Source organism: Caretta caretta, chromosome 23, assembly GCF_965140235.1.
Source record: "Caretta caretta isolate rCarCar2 chromosome 23, rCarCar1.hap1, whole genome shotgun sequence".
NCBI classification, from domain to species: domain Eukaryota; kingdom Metazoa; phylum Chordata; order Testudines; family Cheloniidae; genus Caretta; species Caretta caretta.
Genome location: NC_134228.1, coordinates 11,736,891 through 11,754,795, shown reverse-complemented (window position 1 = coordinate 11,754,795; position 17,905 = coordinate 11,736,891). Strand labels below are relative to the sequence as shown.

The following is a 17,905-nucleotide window of genomic DNA, read 5'->3' as shown; positions in this document are numbered from 1 at the left end:
TAAAACAAGATCTTTATTTACAATACCCTTAAATCCGCCTCCCTGGCACAGAGGCAAAGGTCGGGGCAGGGGTGGGGGGCAGAGAAGTGCTGTCACCAGGTATGCGTCTCCAGCCCTGGCATGCCACCTTTTGTGGGCAGGAGTGAGCTCAGCCATGGCCGAGCCCCAGAGCCCAGGGCCTTGGGCCTGGGCAGAGGCCCGAGTCCCACACAGTCCCTCTGGGGTGGCGTGAAGCCCCCCGACCCTACACACAGACGCTCCCTGCCTGCAGTCCCAGGCCTCACTCCAGCTCGCGCAGCAGCTGCAGCTCGAAGACCTGGAGGTGCTCCTTGAGCTGGTGCCGCATGTCCGGGGCCGCCCGCCGCTCCCGCTGTAGCTCACAGATGCGCAGCCGCAGCCGCTGTTCTCGCCGCTTGCAGGCCTGCAGCTGCCGCTGGACCCGGTCAAGGGCCTCCAGGGCTGCCTCCGCACGCCGCTTCCACAGCAGGGCGCTGCCCACCTGGTAGCTGTGCTCGCTCTGGATGTAGGCGCCGGCTGGGGGCGGCAGGCGTAACATGTAGAAAGACGGGGAGACGGGGCGGGGCGGCTCCGGGGCGGGTGGCGTGGGGGCCTCTGAGGGGGCATCTGTCTCCGGGAGCGTGGGGGCATCTGTCTCCGGGAGTGCCGGCGTGGCTGTGGCTGCCTCCTGCCCTGTGGCCGCCTCCTGCCCTGTGCCAACGGCCGGGTACTCCAGGAGGATGTCCGACAGGCTGGCCAGGATGACGTCGTGCTGATCTTCTAGCTCCGCCCCCTGGGGGAGGGGCCCGGGCAAGCTGCGGTGCTCAGTGGTGGGGGCGGCTGCAGGCGTGGCCAGCTCGGACTCCTCCTCCTCCGGGAAGCACGAGATATCCGTGTTGGCCAGGGCATCCTGCTCCCCTCGGCCTGGATTGCGTCTGAGGGGACAGAGCTCATCCCACAATGCACTGCAGAGAGCATGCACCATCCCAACTCCCCTCAGCCCGACTGCCCAGTCCAAACCTGGGGCAGCCCCAGCCCCTCCCACCTACACCCTGACCCCACTCCCAAGATGACCCAGGCTAGGTTGGGGCGGGGCTAGCATATAGGGACAGCCCTAGCTTCTGACCACGCCCCTTCTATCTAGTAACATCCAGGGCTGCTCCACCCATTCCAGACCTTCACCCTGCTCCCCGCCCCCGAGATCTGGTCTCCAATGCACACAGCCCAGCAGAGCCAGTTCCAGCTCCTCACCCTGACCCATTGTCCCTGCCATGGCTGGGCCCGCCTCAGTCTCACAAGGGCAGACCAGGCCCTTCTGAACCGCACCCCGGGCTGCATAGCCTCCTGCTCCACGTGCTCTGCCTTGGCACATCCCAGCCCCTCACCCCACGACCCAGCCCAGCAGACCATTTACAGGACGGGCACTCACCTCCACCTCCTCCAGGCCCTGGCGGCCTTGGCGTCATCACCCTTCTGCCTCACCTTTGCTGCCCGGCGCGCCTTGGAGAAGGACTCGAAGACGGTGGGGACGGCCCCCTCCTTGAGCCGGTGGTAGCCACTGCAGAGAGACATCGGCAGGCACGAGCTGCCCCCGGTCCAGCTGGCTTGGGGAGAACCCCACAGCCCTGCGCTGGAGGCATCATCCTGGGGGGAAGCTTTCCCGGCACAGGGACTCTTGGATGGGAACACTGTTCCACTAGCTTAGTTGGGTGTCTCTTTGCTGGCCTGGGAATATTTTTAAGTGGCTCTTCGCCCCATAGGAACCACTAGGCCAGGATGAGGCCCTGACTTTGGCGCATATGGTTTTCAACTTATCAATTGGTCTGTCCTAGGCCAGGTGTACACTCTGGGTGGCGCAGCAGCAGCTCTCATGCTGTAGCACCGGAGCGTAGACGCTTCCTGTGTTGATGGAGATGCAGGTAACCCACCTCCTCGAGAGAATTCTTCTGTCGACCTAGCCATGTCCACACCGGGGCTTAGGGCAGCTGAACTACGGCGCTCAAAAGCGTGAATTTTTCACACCCCTGAGCCATGTAGCTAGACTGATCTAAATTTTAAGTGTAGACCAGGGCTTAATTTGTGGTCACCTGCATATAGGCTTCGAAATAAGAAGCAGTCTGATTTTTTTTACCCTCTCTCTCACAAATCCCTTAGTCTCTGAAGCACACCTTGTTTTATTCAGGTGCTTAAGGCCCCGATCCCATGATTGGATCCACACAGCCGGCCCTTGGGGTTCCACATTCATAGATTTTTAAGGCCAAAAGATCATCTACTCTGACCTCCTATCTAACACGGGCCACAGCATTTCAGCCATTCTCCCCTGCCTTGAGCCCAGTGACTTGTGTATACTTACTGTAGAATAGTTACAGTGCTTTACATTCACACCTCACCCAGTTAACTTCCCAGTGCAGATGAGCTCTTTGTCCTATTACACAACTGCGGATTGACTTTAATTAGGTGGGTTAGTGGTTGTGGGTATGTTTACCCTCCCTTACAATAAACCCCACCCTATTTTTATGTTCTCAAAAAAATTAATGTAACCCCCCCACACCATGCATTCTTTTGCTTGCTAGCAAGACCCTGCATTGAGAGATCTGCTGTAACAAACCGGAACTGTGTTTCAACAGAACTCATTGCAAAATGTGGCCAAGGAACTGTGACGAACAGGCCTTAAGAAAGGCCTTAAGGGGACTCACGGTCCGTCAGTCCTCACAGGGAGAGGGAGATGGGATGTGTCTGCATCTGGGGTGGGGTGGGGGTGCTCAAAATGGACCAGCTCACCTTTGCGGGACGAGGGGGGCGTCTAGACTAGGGGAAACCATTCAGATCAGTCCACCCTCATGGGGAGTGTAAGGCCTGGTCTACACTGGGGGTGGGGGGAATCAATCTAAGATACGCAACTTCAGCTACGAGAATAGCGTAGCTGAAGTCGACGCATCTTGGATGGACTTAGAAACACTTCCTGTGCCACGAGGATGCAAAGTATCGATGGCCGCCGCTCCCCTGTCGACTCTGCTTCCGCCTCGCACCCTGGTGGCGTTCCAGAGTCGACAGCAGAGCGATCGGGGATCGATTTATCGTGTCTACACTAGACTATCGTGTCTACACTAGTCCAGATGCACTTAGGCCACGTCTACCCGATCGGTGGGTAGTGGTCGATCTACACTAGACACGATAAATCGATCCCCGATAGATCGACCACTACCCGCGGATCAGGTAGACGTGGCCTAAGTGCATCTGGACTAGTGGGACCATACAGACTAATTCACCATCCAGAATAGAGGGAGTGTGCCTGGACTTGTAGGTGGGGGAACCGTATGGCCCAGTCCATCCTCACAGGGAGGGGAGGATGGACTGACCCGGAGGGGACTGTACAGACCAGTCTATCTTCACCAGGGGGGACATCTGGACTAGAGGGAACCATATGGACCAGTCCAGCTTTGGGGGGACATGCCAGGACTAGGGGGAACTGTACAGACCAGTCCTTCTTCTGGAGGAGTATGTTTGGTCTAGGGGTAACTGTACAGACCAGTTCATCTTCCCAGGGGTAGGAGGAGGTATGTCAGGATTAGGGGAACCATACGGACCAGTCCATCCTTCCAGAGGGCAGATGAAGAGAGTTCAGGGCAGGGCTCCACATGGTCCAACCCATCCTCCCAGAGGAGAGAGGACCTGAACCAGGAATCTATGTGGCTGGTGGTGCTGTTTTTCTCCACCCCTCCACCCTGGCATGCCCAGCTGGGATCCCAGGGGCAGCTGCTGGCATAGTTATGGAGACCTGGTGAAAAAGCTCATCTCCCAGGCTAGCAAGGCTCAGCCTCACTAAAACCACCCAGCTTCAGGACACAGAGCTGGGCGTCCCTCGGTGTCAGTCGGCCTCCTGCACCCACCTGATTCCCACCATCTCAAAGCAGCTCTTCTCAAAGTGCTTGGAGCAGAAGTAGATGTAGTCAGAGGCTGGATTCCAGGGGCCCTGGCCGCTCGGGTCCTTGCGCTGACAGTTCTCCAGCCACACACTGCGCCGTGGGTTGTCCTTCTTGGGTAGCCTGCAAGGACAGAGATGGCACCATTCAGCTTCTGGAAGAGGCATGGGCCGGGGCAGGGGTTCAACTGCCACAAGGAGAATGTCCATGGGTGCAAAGGCAGATCTAAGAACAACCTCCCCCGCAGGACTTTTCAACCCAGAGATGCTAATGTCCTCTAGGTACAGAGAAGAAAAAGCAAAACCACCTCCAAATGACCCACTGGAGCTGGGACGTAGGACCAACCAGACTGGATCAGACCAAAGACCCCGGTAGCCCGGCATCCTTCTCTGACAGAACCCAGCTGCGTTAGAGGAAGAGGCAACACACCCCCTAGTGGACAGCTCTGGAATAACCTGCCTAAAAGGGGAAATTGGTCCTAACTTCTCAGCGATTCCTAGATCACCCCAGGTCTCAGCTGTGGTTTTGGAGCAACAAGCTTTGATGATAACAAGTGAGTCCTTGTGGCAGGAAGTTACGCAGGCTGTGCTAGGAAAGTATTTCCTTTCCATTGGCGTTAAATGTACAGCTGTTCAGTGTACCCAGATGTCCCCTTGCATCTTCCCCACAGGGAGGGGAGGGCGAAAGGGTCAGTTGTAAGGGGAGGTTGTGGGGAGGGCACAGGGCAAGGCTAGTTCTTACCGATGGAAGGAGATGCCTCGATTGCGGGTCTCGCGGGTGTCCCGGGTGCAGCAGCCAGTAGCAGAGCAGTGACGGGGCATCTGTGGGGAGAGAGACAGAGATGGGGAGGGCCTGAGAATCACTCATCCCCTTTCCAGAGCTACACCCCAGCCAGTGGCTCTGTCTTATCCATCTCAACCCTAAGCCAGGACACTCTCCTGCCCCCGTCCACATCTACCCCTCACCCCCCGCCCCAGCCAGGACACTATCCTGCCCCATCAATACCTACCCCATCACCGTCCTATAACCTGGACACCCTCCCCTATCCATATCTACCTCCCCCCCCACGCAGCGAAGAAACCCGCCCCTCCCCCAGCTACCCCTCCCCGTATAGCCAGGACACCCGCCCCTCCCCCAGCTACCCCTCCCCGTATAGCCAGGACACCCGCCCCTCCCCCAGCTACCCCTCCCCGTATAGCCAGGACACCCGCCCCTCCCCCAGCTACCCCTCCCCGTATAGCCAGGACACCCGCCCCTCCCCCAGCTACCCCTCCCCGTATAGCCAGGACACCTGCCCCTCCCCCAGCTACCCCTCCCCGTATAGCCAGGACACCCGCCCCTCCCCCAGCTACCCCTCCCCATATAGCCAGGACACCCGCCCCTCCCCTATGAGCATTTCTACCACACACTGGCTGGCTCAGCTTCCCCATATGTGACCCCCCCGCCACCTGTTTGGGCCTCCCCAGGTTGAAACCCCTGGAGCCTGCGCAGCAGCTGGGAAGGGGGGCAGGAACCAGGTGCCCGGTGGGGGGGCTGATCCCAGGGCGGGGATCTGGGGGGGGCACAACGAGCCGTGGCGGGGGGGGGCAGGCTGGGAAGGGGGGTGGGAGCGGGGGGCAGGGAACCCCGTGCGGGGAGGGGCAGTTGGGACGGGGCTGTGACGCGGGGGTATCTCCGGGGGAAGGTCTCCAGATGGGGGGGCGGTGACGTGGCGCGGGGGAGGGTATCCCCGGGGCCGTTTCCGGTCTCACCTCCCCGTTCCCATCACTCCACAGACGCTGCGGTCCAGGTCCGGAGCAGGCGCAGCCGAGCCTCTCGCCCTGTTCTCGCGAGAGCTGGAAGGAGCGCGAGCCCCGTCTGCCCGCGACAACCTCGCGAGAGCGCGGGCGGGGAAGTGGGAGGGGGCCCGTCGGCCAATCAGATTCCAACGCATGCCCCGCCTCCGCCCCTGCTTTGGAGGCGCGAGACAAGCCCCGCCCGTCAAAGCTCCGCCCCTTCCCCTCTCCTAGCCCGCCGCAAGCTCCGCCCCACCCTCAAAGTCTGCTACAGGCCCCGCTCCACAGAGCCCCGCCCCTTCCCTCATTACCTGCCACAGGCCCCTCCCCCTCCCCTCAGAGCCCCGCCCCTTCCCCTCAGAGCCCCGCCTCTTCCATCATCACCTGCCACAGGCCCCGCCCCTCAGAGTCCTGCCCTTTTTCTCTCCCCCACCCCACTCCTCCAGAGGGATGGTGTCGACCTCCAGGGGCAGGACCCCCAGTGGCCTGGGCAGCCCTGAGGTGGCTCCCTCTCCGGTGATGGGGGGGGAGAGGTCCCGCGGGCTCTGCCCGGTGCCCTCCCAGCCCCAGGGCCACGGATCTGACTTCAGGCTTCCCAGGCTGGGAGGCCGGCGACACGGCACGTCCAGTTACTTTCATAACTGATGCGGTAAGCCCAGAGATGCCAGGTCTCTGACAAGGAAGTCCCCACCCCGATTGCAAAACTGTCAGGAAAGCTGTTTTATAAAGGTTTCAAATTACTCCTGAAGTATATGGGTTGACATTTAGAAATCCTAAAAGGGGGGAATACAGGGGTGCAGACCGTCATGTCCACCTGCAGTTCGTGTGCTGAGGAGGCTGTCTGTGGTAGGACCATCCCAGCAAACCAGGCACTTGTCTGAATGTGGTGGGCCCGATCCAAAACCCATTGCAGTCTTCCTGGATTTTGGATGGGGGCCCAGCATGTCACCACCTGGGCCTGATACTGATTCACCCCAGCAGGGCTCTCAGCCACTGGGGAAGAGGTACAGTCTTTACCTTCAGCTCCGGATCCGTGCGAAGGGAAGTCACACTGGGCCAAGGCATGCACAGATGTGTGTCGGTGTCTGAGAAGACCATCCCATTCCTGGTGCAGAGGTCACTGGAGTGCCTCACCGAGGCTGGATGGAGCAGGGGCTCTGGACATCTCTGCCTCTTACAACACCATCCCCTTGCGAGAAGACAGAGCTCTCGGCTGGAGAAGGATTTAATTGCTTTGTAGGAGCAGCTGCGTCTCCAAAGCTTTGAAATATCCTACCACCTCTCGGATCCGCTGATCTCGGAAGGCGCTATCCCCCCACAGGACTCCTTCCCTGCTCCCAGTTCACTGCGCGTCTGCCAGTCTGAAACGCTTACTGATGCCTTGGGCAAAGCTCGGGGGAACATCACCCAGGGTCAGTCCTGAGCCAGCCCCTGTCTGTAGTGGGGTCAGGGCTGGATTCTGATCTCAGCTTCCCTGGAGTCAATCTGGAGTCACACCTGACCAAGATGAAGTTGTTCTGGATTGGTTTAAGTGTGAACAGAATCCAGTCCATATTCTTTAGAAATAACCCCTGGTGTTGGAGATGCAGGCTTGTATCTTCTCTCTGTCCTCAGTTTAAAACCACAGACCAGTTCCTAGACTGTAAGTCCAGAAGGGACAATTATGCTTGTCTCATCTGACCTCCAGCATGGTGTAGGCCAGGGGGTTTCTCCGAATTAATTCTTGTTTCCGGTTCAATAGCTGTGGTTGAACTGGAGCATATCTATTTTTATGAGATGCAGAATCCGAACAGCAAATCCAGCTGTGCCCCCACAGGATCTGTTTCTGGGGTGTGATCCTTCTTCTTTGTCACTCATGTATAAAAGCACAGAAATTGTGTGTTAGAAAGCCCACCCTTTGTAATAGGTAAATCAAGATTTTAGAAGGAGATAAATGCTCATATCCTCCTCAGGTGGTGTGGCTGAGTGATTAAGGCAATGAGGTAGTTATATATTGTGCTCTTGATACGTGGGTTCAAATCCCAGCTTTGCTAAACCTGCTTATTCTTCATCCCTTCACAAACATCTTTCTGCGCTGCACTCATTGCTATGTTCACATTCAGGGACCGTGCGAAAGAACTAGACAAAGGAGGGCAAAGTCCCTGCGCTACAGATTCAGTTCATGAGCGGTGCTTACTTTTGGGAGCAACAAAGTTTGGACTTCATTAGCGAAACCAGCCCTCAGTAACAGGCAGCTCAAGTTTGTCTTCATTCTCATGATACCACCATGATTGTATGCACCTGGTGCAAAGTCAGCATGACACATGTTCGTCTTCTTCTTATATGGCATATCCATCACTGGAGGTTTGCAACCAAGGTACCCCATTGTGTATGGACCTCTGCTAATCTCTTTGGGGATGAGTACTGTAGTCCTTTTGATCCACGCATCGTCCACCCCAGACCTTCTTTTTCTGCTTTGTGTTCTTCTGCCATCGACTTTCCCTTCTGGTGCCTGTAAACATGCGTCGCTCGTGGAACCTCTTAAAACGTCCCCAGCAAATTGAACCTTTCTTTTCATAAACCCTCCAATTAACATTTGCTTAGTTCCAGTCATCTCCAGTACTTTGTTGTTGGTTACGTGGTCCATTCATGATATTTTCAGAATTCTCTTGTAACACCATCATTCGAAGGATTGTAGTTTCTTTATTATTGATTGTTGGAATGTCCATGTTTCCCAGCTGTAACTTAACACAGACCAACTGTACATTTGCAAGAGTCAGAAGTTAGTTTTCAGGTTTATGTCCCTTCTCATCAGACGTTTATTCTTCCAGAATATCTCTTGCGCTCTTGCTATTCTGGTGCTGACTTCAGTATCCAATTTGCCATCTTCTGTTATGGTGCTTCCTAACTAGCAATAATTTCTCTCTTGTTGTATGGTTGTGTCATTCACTGAAATCTTGCATGTTTTCCAAAGATTCTTGCATGTCACCACAGCTTTTGTCCTGTCCACTTTCAACTCTAGACCATATTTTTTGCCATATTCATATATAATCTCCACCTTCTTCTGAATCATGCAAGAGCACTGTGTCATCTGCATAGTGAATGTTATTTGCTCATTTTCCATTCATCTTAATACCTTCCTCTGTTTCCTCAATTAATTTAATCAAATACTCACTATAAATGTAAAATAAAGTCAGTGACATCATACCGCCTTATCTCACTCCTCTCTAGATCTCTGTTAGATTTTCATTTTCATCTCCCATTCTAATTGCCTTCTCATCCCAGTATAATTGTTTTATTACTTGGCATTTGTATCCATCAATCCCTACAGATCTGAATATATTGAGCAGTTTGTAGTGGTAGCTTCTGTCAAATACTTTTTGGAAGTCAATGAAACACAAGCATATTGTTTTCACCTGTTCAACTGATCTTTCTAATATGAGCATCAAAGTTTCACAATGGTGTTTATGGTGCCTTTTCCACATTCGAAATCATCTTCTTGTTTGCTTATTTCCTGATTGGTCTTTCCTTGTATTTGGTTCTGAACAACTTGCAAAAGTCTCTGAGATACTAGGCTGCTTGTTCTGTAGTTGTTACGGTCCATAGCATTGTTCTTTTCTGAGATTTGGATACATATTGAAGTTGTCAAATCCTCTGGCAAGTCTGCTGTCTCATACATGTTCTTCATTAACTCTGAGAGGCCTTTGGAGCCTGTCATAAATATAAAGGGAAGGGTAAACACCTTTAAAATCCCTCCTGGCCAGAGGAAAAATCCTTTCACCTGTAAAGGGTTAAGAAGCTAGGATAACCTCGCTGGCACCTGACCAAAAATGACCAATGAGGAGACAAGATACTTTCAAAAGCTGGGAGGAGGGAGAAAAACAAAGGGTCTGTGTCTGTCCGTGTGATGCTTTTGCCGGGGACAGAACAGGAATGGAGTCTTAGAACTTAGTAAGTAATCTAGCTAGATATGCGTTAGATTATGATTTCTTTAAATGGCTGAGAAATTAAGTTGTGCTGAATAGAATGGATATTCCTGTCTGTGTGCCTTTTTGTAACTTAAGGTTTTGCCTAGAGGGATTCTCTATGTTTTGAATCTAATTGCCCTGTAAGGTATTTACCATCCTGATTTTACAGAGGTGATTCTTTTTACTTCTATTAAAATCCTTCTTTTCAGAAACGGAATGCTTTTTCATTGTTCTTAAGATCCAAGGGTTTGGGTCTGTGGTCACCTATGCAAATTATTGAGGATTTTTACTAAACCTTCCCCAGGAAGTGGGGTGCAAGGGTTGGGAGGATTTTGGGGGGGAAAGACGTTTCCAAACAATGCTTTCCTAATAAATAAACCCAGATAAACGTTTGGTGGTGGCAGTGGAAGTCCAAGGGCAAAGGGTAAAATAGTTTGTACCTTGGGGAAGTTTTAACTTAAGCTGGTAAAAGTAAGCTTCGGAGCTTTTCATGCAGGTCCCCACATCTGTACCCTAGAGTTCAGAGTGGGGAAGGAACCTTGACAGAGCCTTAAGCCCCTTTGCTTTAAATCAGCTGGTTTTCCATCACAACCTACTGCTTTTCCATTCAGATGTCTTTTTATTGCTACCATGCTGTCTTCATCCATTATTGACAGGTGCTTATTTGATTGATCTCTAGCTGGTTTTTCAGGCCTATCATCACCATATAATTCATTCCTATATTCTCACCATCTCTCGTTCTTGTCTTTAGGGCCTGTCAGATATGTTTGCTTTTTGTCAATAAGAGTCGTACTGGTCACTTTCCTTCTGTAATCAAACCTTTTGATACATCTCACTTTGTTTATTTTCTTTATCCAGTTCTTCAAATTATTTGCATTTCTCATTCAGCCATTAAGACTTTGCTGATCTGCATTTATTATTTATCATTTTAGCTAGTCTTTGGTATTCGTTTTCTGTGGTCGATCCGTGTGCTTTTACTTTCCGTCTTTCATCTAGCAGCGCAATGATTTTGTCTATTTCCAGGGGTTTTTAGTAGCTGCTGTAAGCAGAGTCAGAATGAGCTGTACCCTGACATCTGGTGGTGAGCTGTGGAAAAGGACTTCAGAGACTGATCTCGTTTGCATGAGCACACCCACCCTGCCTAACACGATGGACTGCCTGCCCAAATGGTCACTTTGGCTGCTGTGGGATTGCCAGTCTCTTTGTTATTGGGGCAGGAGTAATAAAGGGTTGTTATCCTGGTTATCTGAATCAAGGACAGTAGAACTGTACTTGGCATTTTATGATGAAGGGACTCACTCTCAACTGAGCAGCACTTGCTAGGCAAGGCACATGGGTTCCAAAACCAGTGAATTGAGAGAGTTTGGGGACAGGTATGTGTACCTAGTAGTGTGGGGCTCTTCTGAGGGTCCTAAACACCACTTTGGCCCCTCCTCTCTCTCTACTGTGTAATAGCAGACTTAATTTTGACTCCATTAGAAGTGTTGTTACATGCTGCAGAGCTGAGATCACTGATACCTAGGTCTAAGCATTGGACCTACTTTGGGCTAGTGGTGCACAAGTGTTGAGGCTCCCCTACTACCAGGTAAACTCACTGAGAGCTGATGTAGCTGAGAACTGTGCTAAGTAGGGGGGCCCTGAAGACAAGTTGGTGAGTGGCTAGCCAAGAGGAGAGCGGTGTGCCGCAGACAGCAGGAGAGCGAGCGGAGCAGAGTGGACAGCAGGTGGCGTGGCTAGCAGGGTGGCTGGTGGAGAGGTGTAGCTGGCGGTGAAGTTTGCAGCAGAACCCCATGGAGAGGTGTGGCACTCAGCCATCAACCTGAGCAGCAGAGCATGTAAGATGGTCCCCCCATACCCACCTCCACCCAGGCTTGGAGGTAAACTCTGCAGATGAACTTCTGGACTCTGGGTCTGCACTGACCAAGGTCAGAAACTGTGGGTGGGGTGACTGCTGGGTTGCTGGACTTAAGACCCTGGGGGAAAAGGACACTGCTAAACTTACTTGGAGGTGGGTCATTTGCTCATGGTTTGTGTTATGAATCCTGTTTGTGGTGTTTCCCCAACATAATGCTGCATTGTTTCCCTCCTTTATTAAAAGGCTTTTGCTACACTCAGACTCCGTGCTTGTGAGAGGGGAAGTATTGCCTCTTAGAGGGCCCAAGGGGGTGGTATGTAATTGTCCCAGGTCAGTGGGTGGGGGCTCGAGCTGGGTTTGCATTGTGTTATTGAAACAGAACCCCTAGATACTGAACCCGGCACTTGTTGCTGCCAACTCTGACGGGCAGAAGAGTTACACTAGTAACTTCTTGCCTACAAGTTTATCTGCATCTTTGAGATGTTCCCAAGTCAATTGGTCCTTGTTTTCATGAATGCACACATGACATGGGTTAAAAACTGGCTAAATGACAGGTCTCAAAATGTGATTGTAAATGGGGAAACATTCTCAAGCAGGGTTGTTTCCAGGAATCAGTTGTTGGCCCTGTGCTACTTAACATTTTTATCAGCGAGCTGTGGGAAAACATAAAATCATCATCACTGATGAAGTTTGCAGATGACACGGTGATTGGGGGACTGGTAAATGATGAAGAGGGCAAGTCACTGATACAGAGCAACCTGGATCGGTTGGCAAACTGGGCGCAAGTGAACAATACACATTTTAATATGGCCAAATGTAAAGTCGTCCATCTAGGAACAAAGAACGTTGGCCGTACCGACAGGCTGGGGGACTCTCTCCTGGGAAGCAGCAACTCTGAGAAAGATTTGGGGGTCGTGGTGGATAATCCCAATGCGACGCTGTGGGCGAAAAGGGCTAATGTGATCCTGGGAGGAGCAAATCCGGGACTCTCGAGTAGGAGCAGAGAGATTGTTTTACCTCTGCATTTGGCCCTGGGGCTATTGCTGCTGGGATCCTGTGTACAGTTCTGGTGCCCACATTGAAGACGGATGTTGATACATTGGAGAGGGGTCAGAGAAAAGCCACGAGAATGAATGAAGGGTTTTAAAATCTGCCTCAGAGTGATGTAACCAAGGAACTCAATCTATTTAGTTTAACAAGGAGAAGGTTAAATGGTGCCTTGATCCCAGGCTTTCGGAGCCTACAGGGAAACAGAAATTTGCTCTTCATTCCAGCAGAGAAAGGTCTAACACAGGGGTGGGCAAATTTTTTGGCCTGAGGGCCACATTGGGGTGCGAAACTGTATGGAGGGCCGGGTAGGGAAGGCTGTGCCTCCCCAAACAGCCTGGCTCCCACCCCCTATCCTCCCCCTCCCACTTCCCGCCCCCTGACTGCCCGCCTCAGAACCCCTGACCCATCCAACCACCCCTGCTTCTTGTCCCCTGACTACCCCCTCCCAGGACCCCCATCCCAAACTGCCCCCCCGGGATTCCACCCCCTATCCACCCCCCCGTCCCCGACAAGCCCCTCAGGACTCCCACGCCCTATCCAACCTCCCGTTCCCCAACCCCTGACTGCCCCAGAACCTCTGCCCCATCCAACCGCTCCCTGTCCCCTGACTGCCCCCTGGGACCCCCTATCCAACCCTCCCACTGCCGCGTGCGTGCACGTCCGTGCGTCTGCCGCCCCCTTACCATGCCGCACAGAGCGGCAGGAGCTTGCAGCGCCGCTGCCCGTGCAGCGACGTGGCCGCGGGGGAGGGGGGACAGCGGGGGAGGGGCCGGGGGCAAGCCTCCCCGGCCAGGAGCTCAAGGATCTGGCCTGCGGGCCGTAGTTTGCCCACCTCTGGTCTAACATGATCCAGGGGCTGGAAGTTGAAGCTAGACAAATTCAGATTGGCAATAAGGTGTAATTTATTAACAGGACGATAATTAACCATCAGAACAATTTACCAAGTGCTGGGCAGGGGAATTCTCTATCACCGCTCATTTGGAAAGCTTGACAGACCGTTTTTCCAAAAGATTTGCTCTCAGTCAAATGGGAATTAATTCAGGGAAGAGCTAAAGCTTATGTCACACAGCAGGTCAGAGTAGATGATCACAGTGGTCCCCTCTTATTTTATAGTCTTCGATTCTGCAGGCACTCGAGGCCCACGCCAAGGGCTGGATTAAGGGCTAGGCACTATGGGCCTGGATGCACAGAGGGATTTAACTGTTGCAATGCTGAGCATTGCAGGACCTACGCAGTGGGCCCCGGAAGATCACAGGAACGTGCTGCGATTCACAAAGCCCGAGCACTGCGCCTAGGTGGCTGCACAATGAATGCAGGGAGAAAGGAGCCGGAGAATGAGAGCGGCCAGAGCCAGCACACTGGGCGGGGAGCTGCCTAAGCTAGCTGATGGGAGCTGCCGATCAGAGGGGGCGTGTGCTAAACCCCCACCCTTCTCTCAGAGGGGGGGCCTAAGGCCAGAGAGCAGGGAGGTGCCCTTTTCTGCTTGGAATCCACAACCAGGAGCTTTCTCTGGAGCTCGGTACCTCTGGTGTTTCGGCGAGCAGCGGCCCTCTCATAACTGTGAGCCCAGAGGTTGGAGAACTCCCCTGGAAGCCATGTTCCCATTCCCCCCATGAAGCAATGTTTTGGTCCCATGAGGCATTGCAAGCCCTTCCCAAAATGCCCTGCGGCTAGTTGCACTGTGGGAGAGCTTTACAGGAGCTCCTCCTTGCATGAACTTACCTGAGATTCCCGAGCCAGTGAGCGGCCTTTGCACATGCCCACCGCATCTGGCCCTGCAAGGCTGTGAATAGCTCTTGGAGACAGGCATCCTGGCTCAGGGAGGTACAGAGCACAGGCCCGGAGGCAGAAACATAGGCACCGAAGGAAATTTTTGCTGCAAAAAACCCCCTGGTGGAACGTGGTCTCACCCCAGCCCTGACCCGTCTGTGACACAGTGCCACGCAACTCCCACACTGACCGGGAAAACAAATCAAATCATCTTCGCCTCACTCTCAGCCACCCCCCACTTTTTTCCAATTAATTTTGTTGTTGTCTATCTGCTGCCTGCGTCTCCTCGCAATCCCCTGGGCACGACCATTACTGATGCTCAGCGGAGCCACTTCGCGCTTCCTTTTTAACAAGCCCTGGTGGAATTCGCTTTGGTTACCTGCCTTTAATGAGGCAGCCGAGGCTCACGTCTTCCCCCATGGGGAGGGAGTTGTGGGGCTGCTTCTAGACTCTACATTGGGCCTGGCATCTGCGCAGCCAGATGTGGCCTCTGGATTTGGCTGGTGTTTTGGTGCCCACCTCCAGACATCTCAGTCCTGGTTTTCAGCACCCAGGATGCGAATTCAAGCAAAGAGATCACCCTTCTCCCTCAATTTTGGATCCCTCCTCTGGCTGCCCCTTCTCTAGCACATCAGACTTATGTGGTCTTCACTTTAAAGGCCCTTCCTGGTGTATTCCCCGCCCCACCCGGGCCACGACCACCACGCTGACCACTGAGAATAACTAACAGGTTAATTGTAGAACTGATCAATGAAATTGTTTTTAATTGTTCACTTTATTAATATAACTTCATAAGCAAAGTTTTATGAATGAAACAACATTCATTCATAAAACCGGTTACCCCAATAACTGGCTAATTGAGTTTCACTTTCAATCCAATTGCTGCTTAAATCGCTGAAACTTGCACTGGTTCAACATTGTAACTTCTGCTCACTGTTTGTCATTTATTATACTTGTCTACGTTGGAATTTCTGTTCCCTGTTTGCCATTCCTTACACTTGTCCATATTGTAACTCAAACTCCATTTTAACTTGTCCCAAACTCCATTTTAAAATGCTCACCCCGTTTTGTAAAAGCTTGCTGCAACCTTCATTTTTGCAAAACCCTGCTGTAATCTTACTAGTGTAGTTTAGCTGTGTGAATGAGGTATGTATGGATGATGGAATCAACCTCCAGCCCCAGCCTGTCCTGATGAAATAAAGTGTAAACACCAATGGGTGAAGATGCAGACAACAGCCCTGAGAAAGCAAGAAGAGTCCATCCTCGAAAGAAAAGAACAAAAGTACAATTGTAGAAACATCAAAACCAGGTCCTAGGCTGAAAGTCACGTCTACAATTGACGGGTGATCAATCACCCCGAACCCAGAGGCAGCGTGACACAGGAAGACCTAAAGACTCTGGATTCAAACTAAAGCCTATAAAAAGGATGGGTGAGATGGAAGACTTTGGAAGATAACATTCTGCTGCCAACATGGAAGGGTATCGGTGTATGCCCGACAGAGACCCAGGTTTTCCTTGTGCCCGGCTTTCCTGGCCAGTTAGCCGCCACAAGCTAGGAACCCAAGCCACGAACTCAAGCTACATTCAGGACTGGTAACTATCTAGCAGCTGCAGAACATTTGGGGTGTGTGTGTGTGTATACATAGGTATTAGATATTAGTTATTGGTCTTAAATCAAATTGTGTTATAATAAACGTGACATCTTGTCTTGTCCCCTGAAACGATCCCGTGTAGTTTTATCTGTGATCCTGGGATCATAATGTGATCCTGGGAGATGTAAACATAGGAATCTCAAGGAGTAGCAGAGCTGTTACGTGCCCTCTGCATTTGGCCCTGGGGCAACCGCTGCTGGGATCCTGTGTCCAGTCCTGGGGGCCACCATTCAAAGAAGGATGCTGAGAAGTTGGAAAGGGTTCAGAGAAGAGCTGCAAGCATGATGAAAGGATGGGAAAACGTGGACTCCAGGAGCTGAGTTGGTTTATTTTAACACAGAGGAGGTGGAGCAGGGAGGATCAGGACCTATACAAGGAACAAATATTAAATAATGGACTTGCCAGTCTAGCCGACAAAGCTCTAACAAGATCCAATGGCCAGAAGTTGAATTAAACGAATTCAGACTGGAAATAAGGTGCACGTTTTTCACAGGGAGGGTAATTAACCCTTGGAATGATTTACCAGGGGTCACGGTGGGTTCACCATCACTGGGGATTTTTATATCAAACCTGAATGTTTTTCTAAAAGATCTGCGCTAGCTCAGGCAGGAATTGTTTCGGGGAAGTTCTCTGGCCTGTGTTATACAGGAGGTCAGACTAGATCATAGAATCATAGAATCATAGAATATAAGGGTTGGAAGGGACCCCAGAAGGTCATCTAGTCCAACCCCCTGCTCGAGCAGGACCAATTCCCAGTTAAATCATCCCAGCCAGGGCTTTGTCAAGCCTGACCTTAAAAACCTCTAAGGAAGGAGATTCTACCACCTCCCTAGGTAACGCATTCCAGTGTTTCACCACCCTCTTAGTGAAAAAGTTTTTCCTAATATCCAATCTAAACCTCCCCCACTGCAGCTTGAGACCATTACTCCTCGTTCTGTCATCTGATACCATTGAGAACAGTCTAGAGCCATCCTCTTTGGAACCCCCTTTCAGGTAGTTGAAAGCAGCTATCAAATCCCCCCTCATTCTTGTCTTCTGCAGGCTAAACAATCCCAGCTCCCTCAGCCTCTCCTCATAAGTCATGTGTTCCAGACCCCTAATCATTTTTGTTGCCCTTCGCTGGACTCTCTCCAATTTATCCACATCCTTCTTGAAGTGTGGGGCCCAAAACTGGACACAGTACTCCAGATGAGGCCTCACCAATGTCGAATAGAGGGGAACGATCACGTCCCTCGATCTGCTCGCTATGCCCCTACTTATACATCCCAAAATGCCATTGGCCTTCTTGGCAACAAGGGCACACTGCTGACTCATATCCAGCTTCTCGTCCACTGTCACCCCTAGGTCCTTTTCCGCAGAACTGCTGCCTAGCCATTCGGTCCCTAGTCTGTAGCTGTGCATTGGATTCTTCCGTCCTAAGTGCAGGACCCTGCACTTATCCTTATTGAACCTCATCAGATTTCTTTTGGCCCAATCCTCCAATTTGTCTAGGTCTTTCTGTATCCTATCCCTCCCCTCCAGCGTATCTACCACTCCTCCCAGTTTAGTATCATCCGCAAATTTGCTGAGAGTGCAATCCACACCATCCTCCAGATCATTTATGAAGATATTGAACAAAACCGGCCCCAGGACCGACCCTTGGGGCACTCCACTTGATACCGGCTGCCAACTAGACATGGAGCCATTGATAACTACCCGTTGAGCCCGACAATCTAGCCAGCTTTCTACCCACCTTGTAGTGCATTCATCCAGCCCATACTTCCTTAACTTGCTGACAAGAATACTGTGGGAGACTGTGTCAAAAGCTTTGCTAAAGTCAAGAAACAATACATCCACTGCTTTCCCTTCATCCACAGAACCAGTAATCTCATCATAGAAGGCGATTAGATTAGTCAGGCATGACCTTCCCTTGGTGAATCCATGCTGGCTGTTCCTG

General features: G+C 52.1%; 1 protein-coding gene across 1 annotated transcript; it reads right to left on the bottom strand.

Annotated features, from left to right (window-relative positions):
- On the bottom strand, positions 1 to 5,823 carry THAP7 (THAP domain containing 7). The gene is made up of 5 exons (XM_048832617.1): positions 5,672 to 5,823; positions 4,662 to 4,741; positions 3,888 to 4,043; positions 1,427 to 1,555; positions 1 to 932 (listed from the first exon to the last, which is right to left on the bottom strand). The coding sequence occupies exons 2-5, from the start codon at positions 4,739 to 4,741 to the stop codon at positions 281 to 283; spliced, it is 1,017 nt and encodes a 338-aa protein (XP_048688574.1). The 5' UTR covers positions 5,672 to 5,823; the 3' UTR covers positions 1 to 280.
- Between the last annotated feature and the right edge of the window lie 12,082 nt (positions 5,824 to 17,905).

Coding starts and splice junctions, on each gene's coding strand:
- THAP7 (XM_048832617.1), bottom strand. CDS start 4,741: ATGCCCCGTCACTGCTCTGCTACTGGCTGCTGCACCCGGGACACCCGC. Junction 1,556..3,887: donor TTTGAGATGGTGGGAATCAG/GTGGGTGCAGGA, acceptor GTCTCTCTGCAG/TGGCTACCACCGGCTCAAGG. Junction 933..1,426: donor AGGGCCTGGAGGAGGTGGAG/GTGAGTGCCCGT, acceptor CTGTCCCCTCAG/ACGCAATCCAGGCCGAGGGG.